Source organism: Mixophyes fleayi, chromosome 2 (genome assembly GCF_038048845.1).
Source record: "Mixophyes fleayi isolate aMixFle1 chromosome 2, aMixFle1.hap1, whole genome shotgun sequence".
NCBI lineage: Eukaryota > Metazoa > Chordata > Amphibia > Anura > Limnodynastidae > Mixophyes > Mixophyes fleayi.
Genome location: NC_134403.1, coordinates 11,264,447 through 11,279,789, shown reverse-complemented (window position 1 = coordinate 11,279,789; position 15,343 = coordinate 11,264,447). Strand labels below are relative to the sequence as shown.

Here is a 15,343-nt window from a genome sequence, read left to right as displayed (position 1 = left end):
CACTCCCCAGAGTCTGCCCTCCCATCATGCATCCCTCACTCCCTGGAGTCTGCTCTCCCATCATACAGACCTCACTCCGCAGAGTCTGCGTCCCCATCATACAGCCCTCACTCCCTGGAGTCTGTGCTCCCATCATACAGCCCTCACTCCCCAGAGTCTGCACTCCCATCAATACAGCCCTCACTCCCTGAAGTCTGCTCTCCCATCATGCAGCCCTCACTCCCTGGAGTCTGCGCTCCCTTCATAAAGCCCTCACTCCCTGGACTCTGCGCTCCCATCATACAGCCCTCACTCCCCAGAGTCTGTGCTCCCATCATACAGCCCTCACTCCCTGGAGTCTGCGCTCCCATCATACAGCCCTCAGTCCTTGGAGTCTGCGCTCCCATCATACAGCCCTCACTCCCCAGAGTCTGCGCTCCCATCATACAGCCCTCACTCCATGGAGTCTGTGCTCCCATCATACAGCTCTCACTCCCCAGAGTCTGTGCTCCCATCATACAGCCCTCACTCCCTGGAGTCTGCGCTCCCATCATACGGCCCTCACTCCTTGGAGTCTGCGCTCCCATCATACAGCCCTCACTCTCCAGAGTCTGTGCTCCCATCATACAGCCCTCACTCCCTGGAGTCTGCGCTCCCATCATACAGCCCTCAGTCCTTGGAGTCTGCGCTCCCATCATACAGCCCTCACTCCATGGAGTCTGTGCTCCCATCATACAGCCCTCACTCCCTGGAGTCTGCGCTCCCATCATACAGCCCTCAGTCCTTGGAGTCTGCGCTCCCATCATACAGCCCTCACTCCCCAGAGTCTGCGCTCCCATCATACAGCCCTCACTCCATGGAGTCTGTGCTCCCATCATACAGCTCTCACTCCCCAGAGTCTGCTCTCCCATCATACAACCTTCACTGGTCGGAATCTACACTCCAATCATACAGCCCTCACTCCCAGAAGTCTAGACTCCGATCATACAGCCTTCACTGCCCAGAGTCTGCCCTCCCATCATACATCCCTCACTCCCTGGAGCCTGCCCTCCCATCATACATCCCTCACTCCCTGGAGCCTGCTCTCCCATCATACATCCCTCACTCCCTGGAGCCTGCTCTCCCATCATACAGACCTCACTGCGCAGAGTCTGCGCTCCCATCATACAGCCCTCACTCCCTGAAGTCTGCTCTCCCATCATGCAGCCCTCACTCCCTGGACTCTGCGCTCCCATCATAAAGCCCTCACTCCTTGGAGTCTGCGCTCCCATCATACAGCCCTCACTCCCCAGAGTCTGTGCTCCCATCATACAGCCCTCACTCCCTGGAGTCTGCGCTCCCATCATACAGCCCTCAGTCCTTGGAGTCTGCGCTCCCATCATACAGCCCTCACTCCCCAGAGTCTGCGCTCCCATCATACAGCCCTCACTCCATGGAGTCTGTGCTCCCATCATACAGCCCTCACTCCCCAGAATCTGCGCTCCCATTATTATTATTATTATTATTATTATTATCTTTTATTTGTTAGGCGCCACAAGGTTTCCGCAGCGCCGTACATAATACAAACAGGAGACCATACAGGGTGACATAGTACAGAGCAATAACATAAAGTACCAGTACTTCAGAACTCCAGGCAGACATATGGGCGAAGATGGAGCAGAAGAACAGGTATGGAGACAGGAGGGGAGAGGGGCCCTGCTCATACGAGCTCACATCCTAAGGGAGGGTGGACAAACAGGCGCAAGAGGGAGCCATTAAAGTAATGGAGAGAAAGGCGGTACTTGTGGAGAGAGGGTTGAATGAGAGAAGGAGGTTAGCGAAGGAGCAACAAGGTAAGGGTTAAGTGGATGGTTTGTATGCTTTGAGGAACAGGTGAGTTTTAAGTGCCCGTTTGAAGGAGCACAGACTGGGTGAGAGACGGATGGAGCTCGGGAGGTCGTTCCAGTGGAGGGGAGCAGCTCGGGAGAAGTCTTGGATTCTGGAGTGGGAAGAGGTGATCAGAGTGGAGGAGAGGCGACGGTCATTGGCCGAGCGCAGGGAGCGGGCAGGGGTGTGAATGGTGAGGAGGTTCGAGATATAGGGGGCAGTAGACTGGGAGAGAGCTTTGTACGTGGTGGTGAGGAGTTTGAAAAGGATCCTGTAGGGGAAGGGGAGCCAGTGTAGGGCAAGACAGAGAGGAGAATAAAGCCCTCACTCCCCAGAGTCTGCGCCCCATCATACAGCCCTCACTCCCCAGAGTCTGCACTCCCATCAATACAGCCCTCACTCCCTGAAGTCTGCTCTCCCATCATGCAGCCCTCACTCCCTGGAGTCTGCGCTCCCTTCATAAAGCCCTCACTCCCTGGACTCTGCGCTCCCATCATACAGCCCTCACTCCCCAGAGTCTGTGCTCCCATCATACAGCCCTCACTCCCTGGAGTCTGCGCTCCCATCATACAGCCCTCAGTCCTTGGAGTCTGCGCTCCCATCATACAGCCCTCACTCCCCAGAGTCTGCGCTCCCATCATACAGCCCTCACTCCATGGAGTCTGTGCTCCCATCATACAGCTCTCACTCCCCAGAGTCTGTGCTCCCATCATACAGCCCTCACTCCCTGGAGTCTGCGCTCCCATCATACGGCCCTCACTCCTTGGAGTCTGCGCTCCCATCATACAGCCCTCACTCTCCAGAGTCTGTGCTCCCATCATACAGCCCTCACTCCCTGGAGTCTGCGCTCCCATCATACAGCCCTCAGTCCTTGGAGTCTGCGCTCCCATCATACAGCCCTCACTCCATGGAGTCTGTGCTCCCATCATACAGCCCTCACTCCCTGGAGTCTGTGCTCCCATCATACAGCCCTCACTCCCTGGAGTCTGCGCTCCCATCATACATCCCTCACTCCCTGGAGCCTGCTCTCCCATCATACATCCCTCACTCCCTGGAGCCTGCTCTCCCATCATACAGCCCTCACTCCCTGAAGTCTGCTCTCCCATCATGCAGCCCTCACTCCCTGGACTCTGCGCTCCCATCATAAAGCCCTCACTCCTTGGAGTCTGCGCTCCCATCATACAGCCCTCACTCCCCAGAGTCTGCTCTCCCATCATGCATCCCTCACTCCCTGGAGTCTGCTCTCCCATCATACAGACCTCACTCCGCAGAGTCTGCGTCCCCATCATACAGCCCTCACTCCCTGGAGTCTGTGCTCCCATCATACAGCTCTCACTCCCCAGAGTCTGCCCTCCCATCATACATCCCTCACTCCCTGGAGCCTGCTCTCCCATCATACATCCCTCACTCCCTGGAGCCTGCTCTCCCATCATACATCCCTCACTCCCTGGAGCCTGCTCTCCCATCATACAGACCTCACTGCGCAGAGTCTGCGTCCCCATCATACAGCCCTCACTCCCTGGAGTCTGTGCTCCCATCATACAGCTCTCACTCCCCAGAGTCTGCCCTCCCATCATACATCCCTCACTCCCTGGAGCCTGCTCTCCCATCATACAGCCCTCACTCCCTGGACTCTGCGCTCCCATCATAAAGCCCTCACTCCTTGGAGTCTGCGCTCCCATCATACAGTCCTCACTCCCCAGAGTCTGCCCTCCCATCATGCATCCCTCACTCCCTGGAGTCTGCTCTCCCATCATACAGACCTCACTCCGCAGAGTCTGCGTCCCCATCATACAGCCCTCACTCCCTGGAGTCTGTGCTCCCATCATACAGCCCTCACTCCCCAGAGTCTGCACTCCCATCAATACAGCCCTCACTCCCTGAAGTCTGCTCTCCCATCATGCAGCCCTCACTCCCTGGAGTCTGCGCTCCCTTCATAAAGCCCTCACTCCCTGGACTCTGCGCTCCCATCATACAGCCCTCACTCCCCAGAGTCTGTGCTCCCATCATACAGCCCTCACTCCCTGGAGTCTGCGCTCCCATCATACAGCCCTCAGTCCTTGGAGTCTGCGCTCCCATCATACAGCCCTCACTCCCCAGAGTCTGCGCTCCCATCATACAGCCCTCACTCCATGGAGTCTGTGCTCCCATCATACAGCTCTCACTCCCCAGAGTCTGTGCTCCCATCATACAGCCCTCACTCCCTGGAGTCTGCGCTCCCATCATACGGCCCTCACTCCTTGGAGTCTGCGCTCCCATCATACAGCCCTCACTCTCCAGAGTCTGTGCTCCCATCATACAGCCCTCACTCCCTGGAGTCTGCGCTCCCATCATACAGCCCTCAGTCCTTGGAGTCTGCGCTCCCATCATACAGCCCTCACTCCATGGAGTCTGTGCTCCCATCATACAGCCCTCACTCCCTGGAGTCTGCGCTCCCATCATACATCCCTCACTCCCTGGAGCCTGCTCTCCCATCATACATCCCTCACTCCCTGGAGCCTGCTCTCCCATCATACAGCCCTCACTCCCTGAAGTCTGCTCTCCCATCATGCAGCCCTCACTCCCTGGACTCTGCGCTCCCATCATAAAGCCCTCACTCCTTGGAGTCTGCGCTCCCATCATACAGCCCTCACTCCCCAGAGTCTGCTCTCCCATCATGCATCCCTCACTCCCTGGAGTCTGCTCTCCCATCATACAGACCTCACTCCGCAGAGTCTGCGTCCCCATCATACAGCCCTCACTCCCTGGAGTCTGTGCTCCCATCATACAGCTCTCACTCCCCAGAGTCTGCCCTCCCATCATACATCCCTCACTCCCCAGAGTCTGCTCTCCCATCATACAACCTTCACTGGTCGGAATCTACACTCCAATCATACAGCCCTCACTCCCAGAAGTCTAGACTCCGATCATACAGCCTTCACTGCCCAGAGTCTGCCCTCCCATCATACATCCCTCACTCCCTGGAGCCTGCCCTCCCATCATACATCCCTCACTCCCTGGAGCCTGCTCTCCCATCATACATCCCTCACTCCCTGGAGCCTGCTCTCCCATCATACAGACCTCACTGCGCAGAGTCTGCGCTCCCATCATACAGCCCTCACTCCCTGAAGTCTGCTCTCCCATCATGCAGCCCTCACTCCCTGGACTCTGCGCTCCCATCATAAAGCCCTCACTCCTTGGAGTCTGCGCTCCCATCATACAGCCCTCACTCCCCAGAGTCTGTGCTCCCATCATACAGCCCTCACTCCCTGGAGTCTGCGCTCCCATCATACAGCCCTCAGTCCTTGGAGTCTGCGCTCCCATCATACAGCCCTCACTCCCCAGAGTCTGCGCTCCCATCATACAGCCCTCACTCCATGGAGTCTGTGCTCCCATCATACAGCCCTCACTCCCCAGAATCTGCGCTCCCATTATTATTATTATTATTATTATTATTATCTTTTATTTGTTAGGCGCCACAAGGTTTCCGCAGCGCCGTACATAATACAAACAGGAGACCATACAGGGTGACATAGTACAGAGCAATAACATAAAGTACCAGTACTTCAGAACTCCAGGCAGACATATGGGCGAAGATGGAGCAGAAGAACAGGTATGGAGACAGGAGGGGAGAGGGGCCCTGCTCATACGAGCTCACATCCTAAGGGAGGGTGGACAAACAGGCGCAAGAGGGAGCCATTAAAGTAATGGAGAGAAAGGCGGTACTTGTGGAGAGAGGGTTGAATGAGAGAAGGAGGTTAGCGAAGGAGCAACAAGGTAAGGGTTAAGTGGATGGTTTGTATGCTTTGAGGAACAGGTGAGTTTTAATTGCCCGTTTGAAGGAGCACAGACTGGGTGAGAGACGGATGGAGCTCGGGAGGTCGTTCCAGTGGAGGGGAGCAGCTCGGGAGAAGTCTTGGATTCTGGAGTGGGAAGAGGTGATCAGAGTGGAGGAGAGGCGACGGTCATTGGCCGAGCGCAGGGAGCGGGCAGGGGTGTGAATGGTGAGGAGGTTCGAGATATAGGGGGCAGTAGACTGGGAGAGAGCTTTGTACGTGGTGGTGAGGAGTTTGAAAAGGATCCTGTAGGGGAAGGGGAGCCAGTGTAGGGCAAGACAGAGAGGAGAATAAAGCCCTCACTCCCCAGAGTCTGCGCCCCATCATACAGCCCTCACTCCCCAGAGTCTGCGCTCCCATCACACAGCCCTCACTCCCTGAAGTCTGCGCTCCCATCATACAGCCCTCACTCCACAAGTCTGCGCTCCCATCATACAGCCCTCACTCCCCGGAGTCTGTGCTCCTCTTCCCCATCTATTGTCACTGATTCCCCAGAGTAGTACTCAGTACTGACCTGTTCAGCCTGTAGCAGACATTGGGAGAGGGTTTCAGTCCCCCGTGTACACAGTTCCCGCTCTACAAAGACCTCCTCCATCCGGGACACCGCACGCTGGAGTCTGTACAATATATGGATACATTTATCATACACAAATCTCAGTAACGTCTACTTGTCCTGGACCCCATATTGGTCTGTTCCCTGTGGGTGATAAACGGACCTGCAGAATATATACGGGTGTACATGCGTTTACTAAATCGCCCAACTTACATTATTGTATTTTGGTTATGGGAACTGACTCTACAAGACCTTCTGTGAGATTAAGGAGTCAGATTACGTTAACAGTAAAACAGTCACAACATTACTTAGTACCACCCCCCTAATTAACGTCACCTGTTCTATGTCTTCCTAAAACACTGCGCATGTTATCCTCACTTGTATCCTAGATTACTGCTGCCCCAAACTAACTGCATCTTCTGCGACCCAGCGACTGGCAGCCTAGTTTACAAATGTATGAAGGACGAACATGTACAATGCTGCATTCTGATCACTGCTGGGACCACTGGAGGCATCCCATGAATGCGGGACCCCCGTAACATATATCCTGGATCCCACCCAAAATTAACGTAAGTTGTTACTCTTGGGTGGGATTCTCCTTTAAGTGTATAAAAGGGCATATGGTTGTCTTTGTTACATGAGTTATGTTTCTGTATAAGACAGAGCTGCATGTGACAGGGGCAGTGACATGATGTGAGGAGGGGAATGGAGGCAGCAGGAAGCCACAGACTGAGAGTTATATAGTGGGAGGAGCAGGGTCCCCCAGCAGCACAGAGTATATCAGGAGATGAGTGATGTGTTAGTGAGGACAGGGCTGCATGTGACAGGGGCAGTGACATGATGTGAGGAGGGGAATGGAGGCAGCAGGAAGCCACAGACTGAGAGTTATATAGTGTAAGGAACAGGGTCCCCCAGCAGCACAGAGTATATCAGGAGATGAGTGATGTGTTAGTGAGGACAGGGCTGCATGTGACAGGAGCAGTGACATGATGTGAGGAGGGGAATGGAGGCAGCAGGAAGCCACAGACTGAGAGTTATATAGTGGAAGGAGCAGGGTCACCAGCAGCACAGAGTATATCAGGAGATGAGTGATGTATTCGTGAGGACAGGGTTGCATGTGACAGGGGCAGGAAAGCAACCTTCATACATGCAATTTGCTGTGTGTGGGTACTATAAGAGGCATTAGGGTTTATCTCACTTGCATGTAGCTAGGAGCTCCACAATCCGCCCAACCAGAAAACATCATCTTGAAGCATTTTGTGTAGAAACAGGAGCAGCGTCACGTCAGTAAACAGCATTTGCTCTGTGGTTTATATGCAAGTAAATGTGAAGCATCATCCCAGGAATACAGAGGTTTCAATGAACTGAGCCACAGAGTAGTGACACAATATTCTATCACCGTCCTTTCTTATCATGCCCCCAAGTTCCCTCAGCTCTAACTAAGACGTTTCCGCTCCTCTTGTTTCCCCCTCTACGTTTAATTTTATTTCCAATCTCACCTTCCAATCTCTTTTTCAATGCGATCCCGGAGCTCTGAGGAGTATTTCAGGTAGATGTTAATGAAGCTGATGAAGGCCCCTGGTGTGGTCAGCGGGAGAAGGGGCCACATCCTGTGACAGTAACTTTGGGCCAGGAGATGAATTAAAGACATCACTCTGGGAAGAGAAATCCTGGAGATCTCAGAACCTGTGTGGAAACAAGACAGTGAAGTGACTGATGAGAATTATGGATGAAGGACAAAACCTATACAATTGTCGTCCAACTGGATTTAACTTCTCATGGTTTCAAGGGTAAGAAAAACCATTGTTCAATACAAACATATTTCTATGGAATGGAAATAGCACAGACCATGTACTGTGGATGTGTTCAGCAGAATTATAGCCAATACTCTGCATTAGTATGCTCAGCGTATATATACTGTTCCCCCCCAAACCTGAAGTGGACAATGGAAGGTCAAGAAAAAGGTTGTTTTTTTAAAAATTTTGGTCTCTAATAAAATTTTTTACATGCGGTACATATCATGTTATAATATGAGGACATTGAAGGGTACGCTGGTAAACGGCTGGGCAGTAACCATAGTAATTAACGTTCATTAATAAAAGGACAATGATGTCTAGTACTGGCCTCCACCTTGCTCTTGCTCCCCACTGGACCTCATTTCATGTCTAAGAAACAAGGTTCTGAAATACAGCTTCCATCTATACTGTAGTGAGCATGTATTAGAACATGGAGACATATAAGTTGAGGTAATCTACAAACAATAGCTGCATGAGAACACAAATATGAAACATACTAGAAAAAATAAGAGTAATTATGATGTTTAGACAACAATGCTACACACAAGTAAAGGGAAATTGAGAGTAAAAAAAAAATGGAGCTTTTAGGGTTGTTCCCAGTGATTTACTACTGTCCCTCCCCGTTATTTGTGGGTCTCTCTCCCAATGCTCAGTTGAAGCTCTCACCACATAACGGATTCTCTGCCTGGTCCACGAGCTTCTCAGCAACGTGGTGAAGAGAGCTGAAGTCCCATGGATGGTAGACATCTATATAGAAGAATCGATAGAGCTGGGGTGACAGAAGTTTACTGCTCTGGACAACTATCACATGGAGATTATTACGTACTTGGACATGGAACCTGGAGCAGAAAAACAAGAAAAATCTGTTATTATTGTTCTCACTGTTGCAACTAAACCTCTTGTCTCCTGGTATTTCTCAGTCTCTAGTGTCCCTCAGACCTTCAGTGACCGCACTTATATCCATTTTTCGATTCTCTAGTATACAGATCCTCAATTTATCAATGCTCCATGGCCTCTCTTCATGTCCTATGTTATAGGCCCTGTGGTCTCTCCTCATGTCCTATGCCCTGTGATCTCTCTTCTTGTCCTATGCCTTGTGGCCTCTCTTCTTGTCCTATGGCCTGTGATCTCTCTTCTTGTCCTATGCCCTGTGGTCTCTATTCTTCTCCTATGCCCTGTGGTCTCTCCACATGTCCTATGCCCTGTGGTCTCTCCTCATGTCCTGTGCCCTGTGATCTCTCTTCTTGTCCTATGCCTTGTGGCCTCTCTTCTTGTCCTATGCCCTGTGATCTCTCTTCTTTTCCTATGCCCTGTGGTCTCTATTCTTCTCCTATGCCCTGTGGTCTCTCCACATGTCCTATGCCCTGTGGTCTCTCCACATGTCCTATGCCCTGTGGTCTCTCCTCATGTCCTGTGCCCTATGATCTCTCCTCATGTCCTATGCCCTGTGGTCTCTCTTCTTGTCCTATGCCTTGTGGCCTCTCTTCTTGTCCAATGCCCTGTGGTCTCTTATGTCCTATGCCCTGTGATCTCTGTTCTTGCCCTATACCCTGTGGCCTCTCTTCTTGTCCTATGCTTTGTGGTCTCTCCTCATGTCATATGCCCTATGGTCTCTCTTCTTGTCCTATGCCTTGTGGCCTCTCTTCTTGTCCTATGCCCTGTGATCTCTCTTCTTTTCCTATGCCCTGTGGTCTCTATTCTTCTCCTATGCCCTGTGGTCTCTCCACATGTCCTATGCCCTGTGGTCTCTCCTCATGTCCTGTGCCCTATGATCTCTCCTCATGTCCTTTGCCCTGTGGTCTCTCTTCTTGTCCTATGCCTTGTGGCCTCTCTTCTTGTCCGATGCCCTGTGGTCTCTCCACATGTCCTATGCCCTGTGGTCTCTCCTCATGTCCTGTGCCCTGTGATCTCTCTTCTTGTCCTATGCCTTGTGGCCTCTCTTCTTGTCCTATGCCCTGTGATCTCTCTTCTTTTCCTATGCCCTGTGGTCTCTATTCTTCTCCTATGCCCTGTGGTCTCTCCACATGTCCTATGCCCTGTGGTCTCTCCTCATGTCCTGTGCCCTATGATCTCTCCTCATGTCCTATGCCCTGTGGTCTCTCTTCTTGTCCTATGCCTTGTGGCCTCTCTTCTTGTCCGATGCCCTGTGGTCTCTCCACATGTCCTATGCCCTGTGGTCTCTTCTCATGTCCTATGCCCTGTGGTCTCTCCACATGTCCAATGCCCTGTGGTCTCTTATGTCCTATGCCCTGTGATCTCTGTTCTTGCCCTATACCCTGTGGCCTCTCTTCTTGTCCTATGCTTTGTGGTCTCTCCTCATGTCATATGCCCTATGGTCTCTCTTCTTGTCCTATGCCTTGTGGCCTCTCTTCTTGTCCTATGCCCTGTGATCTCTCTTCTTTTCCTATGCCCTGTGGTCTCTATTCTTCTCCTATGCCCTGTGGTCTCTCCACATGTCCTATGCCCTGTGGTCTCTCCTCATGTCCTGTGCCCTATGATCTCTCCTCATGTCCTTTGCCCTGTGGTCTCTCTTCTTGTCCTATGCCTTGTGGCCTCTCTTCTTGTCCGATGCCCTGTGGTCTCTCCACATGTCCTATGCCCTGTGGTCTCTCCTCATGTCCTATGCCCTGTGGTCTCTCCACATGTCCAATGCCCTGTGGTCTCTTATGTCCTATGCCCTGTGATCTCTGTTCTTGCCCTATACCCTGTGGCCTCTCTTCTTGTCCTATGCTTTGTGGCCTCTCCTCTTGTCATATGCCCTGTGGTCTCTCCTCATGTCCTGTGCCCTGTGATCTCTCTTCTTGTCCTATGCCTTGTGGCCTCTCTTCTTGTCCTATGCCCTGTGATCTCTCTTCTTTTCCTATGCCCTGTGGTCTCTATTCTTCTCCTATGCCCTGTGGTCTCTCCACATGTCCTATGCCCTGTGGTCTCTCCTCATGTCCTGTGCCCTATGATCTCTCCTCATGTCCTATGCCCTGTGGTCTCTCTTCTTGTCCTATGCCTTGTGGCCTCTCTTCTTGTCCGATGCCCTGTGGTCTCTCCACATGTCCTATGCCATGTGGTCTCTTCTCATGTCCTATGCCCTGTGGTCTCTCCACATGTCCAATGCCCTGTGGTCTCTTATGTCCTATGCCCTGTGATCTCTGTTCTTGCCCTATACCCTGTGGCCTATCTTCTTGTCCTATGCTTTGTGGCCTCTCCTCTTGTCATATGCCCTGTGGTCTCTCCTCATGTCATATGCCCTATGGTCTCTCCTCATGTCCTATGCCCTGTGGTCTCTCCTCATGTTCTGTGCCCTGTGGCCTCTCCTCACCTCATATGCCCTGTGGTCTCTCCTCATGTCCTATGCCCTATGGTCTCCCCTCATGTTCTGTGCCCTGTGGCCTCTCCTCATGTCCTAAGCCCTGTGGCTTCTCTTCACGTCCTATGCCCTGTGGCCTCTCCTCACGTCATATGTCCTGTGGTCTCTCCTCATGTCTTATGTCCTGTGGCCTCTCCTCATGTCCTATGCCTGTGGCCTCTCCTCATGTCCTATGCCCTGTGGTCTCTGCCCGTGTCCTATGCCCTGTGGTCTCTCCCCAAGTCCTATGCCCTGTGTTCTCTCCCTAAGTCCTATGCCCTGTGTTCTCTCCTCATGTCATATGCCCTGCGGCCTCTCCTCTTGTCCTATGGCCTGTGGCCTCTCTTTACGCCCTATGCCCTGTGGCCTCTTCTCTCGTCCTATGCCCTGTGGTCTCTCCTCATGTCATATGCCCTGCGGCCTCTCCTCTTGTCCTATGGCCTGTGGCCTCTCTTTACGCCCTATGCCCTGTGGCCTCTTCTCTCGTCCTATGCCCTGTGGTCTCTCCACATGTCCAATGCCCTGTGGTCTCTTATGTCCTATGCCCTGTGATCTCTGTTCTTGCCCTATACCCTGTGGCCTCTCTTCTTGTCCTATGCTTTGTGGTCTCTCCTCATGTCATATGCCCTATGGTCTCTCTTCTTGTCCTATGCCTTGTGGCCTCTCTTCTTGTCCTATGCCCTGTGATCTCTCTTCTTTTCCTATGCCCTGTGGTCTCTATTCTTCTCCTATGCCCTGTGGTCTCTCCACATGTCCTATGCCCTGTGGTCTCTCCTCATGTCCTGTGCCCTATGATCTCTCCTCATGTCCTTTGCCCTGTGGTCTCTCTTCTTGTCCTATGCCTTGTGGCCTCTCTTCTTGTCCGATGCCCTGTGGTCTCTCCACATGTCCTATGCCCTGTGGTCTCTCCTCATGTCCTATGCCCTGTGGTCTCTCCACATGTCCAATGCCCTGTGGTCTCTTATGTCCTATGCCCTGTGATCTCTGTTCTTGCCCTATACCCTGTGGCCTCTCTTCTTGTCCTATGCTTTGTGGCCTCTCCTCTTGTCATATGCCCTGTGGTCTCTCCTCATGTCCTGTGCCCTGTGATCTCTCTTCTTGTCCTATGCCTTGTGGCCTCTCTTCTTGTCCTATGCCCTGTGATCTCTCTTCTTTTCCTATGCCCTGTGGTCTCTATTCTTCTCCTATGCCCTGTGGTCTCTCCACATGTCCTATGCCCTGTGGTCTCTCCTCATGTCCTGTGCCCTATGATCTCTCCTCATGTCCTATGCCCTGTGGTCTCTCTTCTTGTCCTATGCCTTGTGGCCTCTCTTCTTGTCCGATGCCCTGTGGTCTCTCCACATGTCCTATGCCATGTGGTCTCTCCTCATGTCCTATGCCCTGTGGTCTCTCCACATGTCCAATGCCCTGTGGTCTCTTATGTCCTATGCCCTGTGATCTCTGTTCTTGCCCTATACCCTGTGGCCTCTCTTCTTGTCCTATGCTTTGTGGCCTCTCCTCTTGTCATATGCCCTGTGGTCTCTCCTCATGTCATATGCCCTATGGTCTCTCCTCATGTCCTATGCCCTGTGGTCTCTCCTCATGTTCTGTGCCCTGTGGCCTCTCCTCACCTCATATGCCCTGTGGTCTCTCCTCATGTCCTATGCCCTATGGTCTCCCCTCATGTTCTGTGCCCTGTGGCCTCTCCTCATGTCCTAAGCCCTGTGGCTTCTCTTCACGTCCTATGCCCTGTGGCCTCTCCTCACGTCATATGTCCTGTGGTCTCTCCTCATGTCTTATGTCCTGTGGCCTCTCCTCATGTCCTATGCCTGTGGCCTCTCCTCATGTCCTATGCCCTGTGGTCTCTGCCCGTGTCCTATGCCCTGTGGTCTCTCCCCAAGTCCTATGCCCTGTGTTCTCTCCCTAAGTCCTATGCCCTGTGTTCTCTCCTCATGTCATATGCCCTGCGGCCTCTCCTCTTGTCCTATGGCCTGTGGCCTCTCTTGACGCCCTATGCCCTGTGGCCTCTTCTCTCGTCCTATGCCCTGTGGTCTCTCCTCTGGTCCTATGCTCTGTGGTCTCTCATGTGGCGGTAGGATGCCAATAACAGTTGAAAATCATTGGGGCAAAAAAGTTTAATTCCATGTTTAAAGATTTTTTTACATTTTGTTTTATATAATGATAATTCAGTTCCTTTATGCCTGTACAAGCCAATTAGCCGGCTCACTCATGCGCAAATTGGCAGAGACTTGCTTGGCAAAGTGGCAAGTTACCCTTACTGCTCTTGCCCAGTATTATCAAGACAGCTGATTATCGATGTGGCGACAAAATAAATAATACCTATCACAGCTAATTCAGAAATAGGATCCTATGTCCCTTTGCTCTAGAAATCCGCTTGTGCGTACTTTTGCTGCATTTATGAACTCTTAATTCCCTTGTTGCTCACCTCTCTCGTAGAGATCTATTGCTGGAATTCTTATGGAGCCCCTTTTCCATTTGCATCATAGTCTGCAGTAATGTTTGCTCTTCCTCTGCACTGTACAGTCCAGGGAACGTTCCTTCACGTACCAGAGACTCCATCTCCTGCAGAGCACTTGGGGGGGTCCCGTCTCCGACAAGAAGAGCTGCTGCAGATCCCAGTACACCAGCTTTCCAACAGGCTTCCCTGATTAAAGTGTGACGCTCTTCCTCTGTCTCTTTGCCACTGATTTCCAGTAATGTACATTGGGTGATCCGAGCTGCCAGTCGTGCCAGACTTTTCTTCCCTGTACCAGGGTGCTGTGAGAGCAATACAATGTGCCCCCGAGGAAGGAGCAGCACTCGAGTTAGACGGGTGATATGCTGCAGATCCACAGGACTCAGTTTTAGGTCATGTGCCTGCACAATGTTCAAGGTGTTTATTGGCCTCTCTTTGTAAATCAGAGCCTCACACTTGCCATTTAACCCGGGAGAGTAGTCATGGCAGAAGTTCAACTCATGTAGATGTTGGTCATTCAGCAACAGCTCAGCAGTAAGTTGGTATTCTTTAGGTAGGAACGATGAGCCAGAGGTGGGAAATACATAGTCATTCTCTGTAGTCATGGCTTCATTTATGATTAAATGTGTCTCTTTGTTTATCTGAACTGTTTGGAAGTCAGACTGTTGTTCTTCATCCTCGTTTCTTGATGGAGGTTTCTCTGCGTTTTTGAGAAGAGAGTTGGTATCATCATCTCCTTCTGTATTCTCAGAGAGAGTCTGGCTACAGAATGTCCGCATTACACAATCTTGTAGGAGACCTTTGAAAATTTCAGTCTCTTGTTGGGTCTCCAGACCATCTCCAAAGGTGCGCATAACTTCATGCATCCAAAGACGGACAATGCCACATCTAGTTACAACTGCATCAGGGACGCTGGGATTCGGTAGAGTCGACAGATGTGTCCCGGGCGAGGGGCACAGGAAGGTCATGCTCTGCAGCAGTCTATGCATGTGATGAAGAGAAAAGCAATATTTTGGAGGAAGAGTTTGAGTGACTTTATGGTATAGAGTAATAGATGCCAGTGCTAAGGCTTTGCCAAACTCCTGCGGTTGCTGAACTGGCAATGACTTTTTCATCCACACCATAAAGTGAGGGCTGAACAAGCTAAGCAGAATATCTGAATTGAAAGGGGCCAGTACGAGGACAGAAAATAGACGACTGAGTCTTGGGCATAGACATTTAAATCCGTCCTCAGGAGGAGATACTGTGGCCAGGAAGGTATGAGATGGTACTGAAGCTGGGTCTGACACCATCTGACGTATGACCTCCAGTGCAGGATGTGCCGAAATCTCAGGATCTGTGGAAAACGATGTTATTACAGATGAATCACATGATATCATAGATGTGCTTCATAGGAAACAAGAGCAAAATGCCACATGCATGTTGTATGATATCTTTATATGTAGACTTGGCATGTAATGTAAGAAAAAAGATTGTAAGTAAAGCTTATTGTGGCTCACTTCTAATTAAGAGAAACTGTCATGTGAGGTTATACAATAA

General features: G+C 51.6%; 1 protein-coding gene across 1 annotated transcript in view; it reads right to left on the bottom strand.

Moving 5' to 3' along the window:
• Positions 1-15,343, bottom strand: part of DNHD1 (dynein heavy chain domain 1) — a 74,236-nt gene that overhangs the window by 18,984 nt on the left and 39,909 nt on the right. Inside the window, exons 24-27 of the mRNA XM_075197629.1 lie at positions 13,775-15,140; positions 8,676-8,848; positions 7,713-7,899; positions 6,175-6,277 (exon numbers count right to left, since the gene is read on the bottom strand). Of these exons, the coding sequence (XP_075053730.1) occupies positions 6,175-6,277; positions 7,713-7,899; positions 8,676-8,848; positions 13,775-15,140 (1,829 nt within the window). The remainder of the gene's footprint in view (positions 1-6,174; positions 6,278-7,712; positions 7,900-8,675; positions 8,849-13,774; positions 15,141-15,343) is intronic.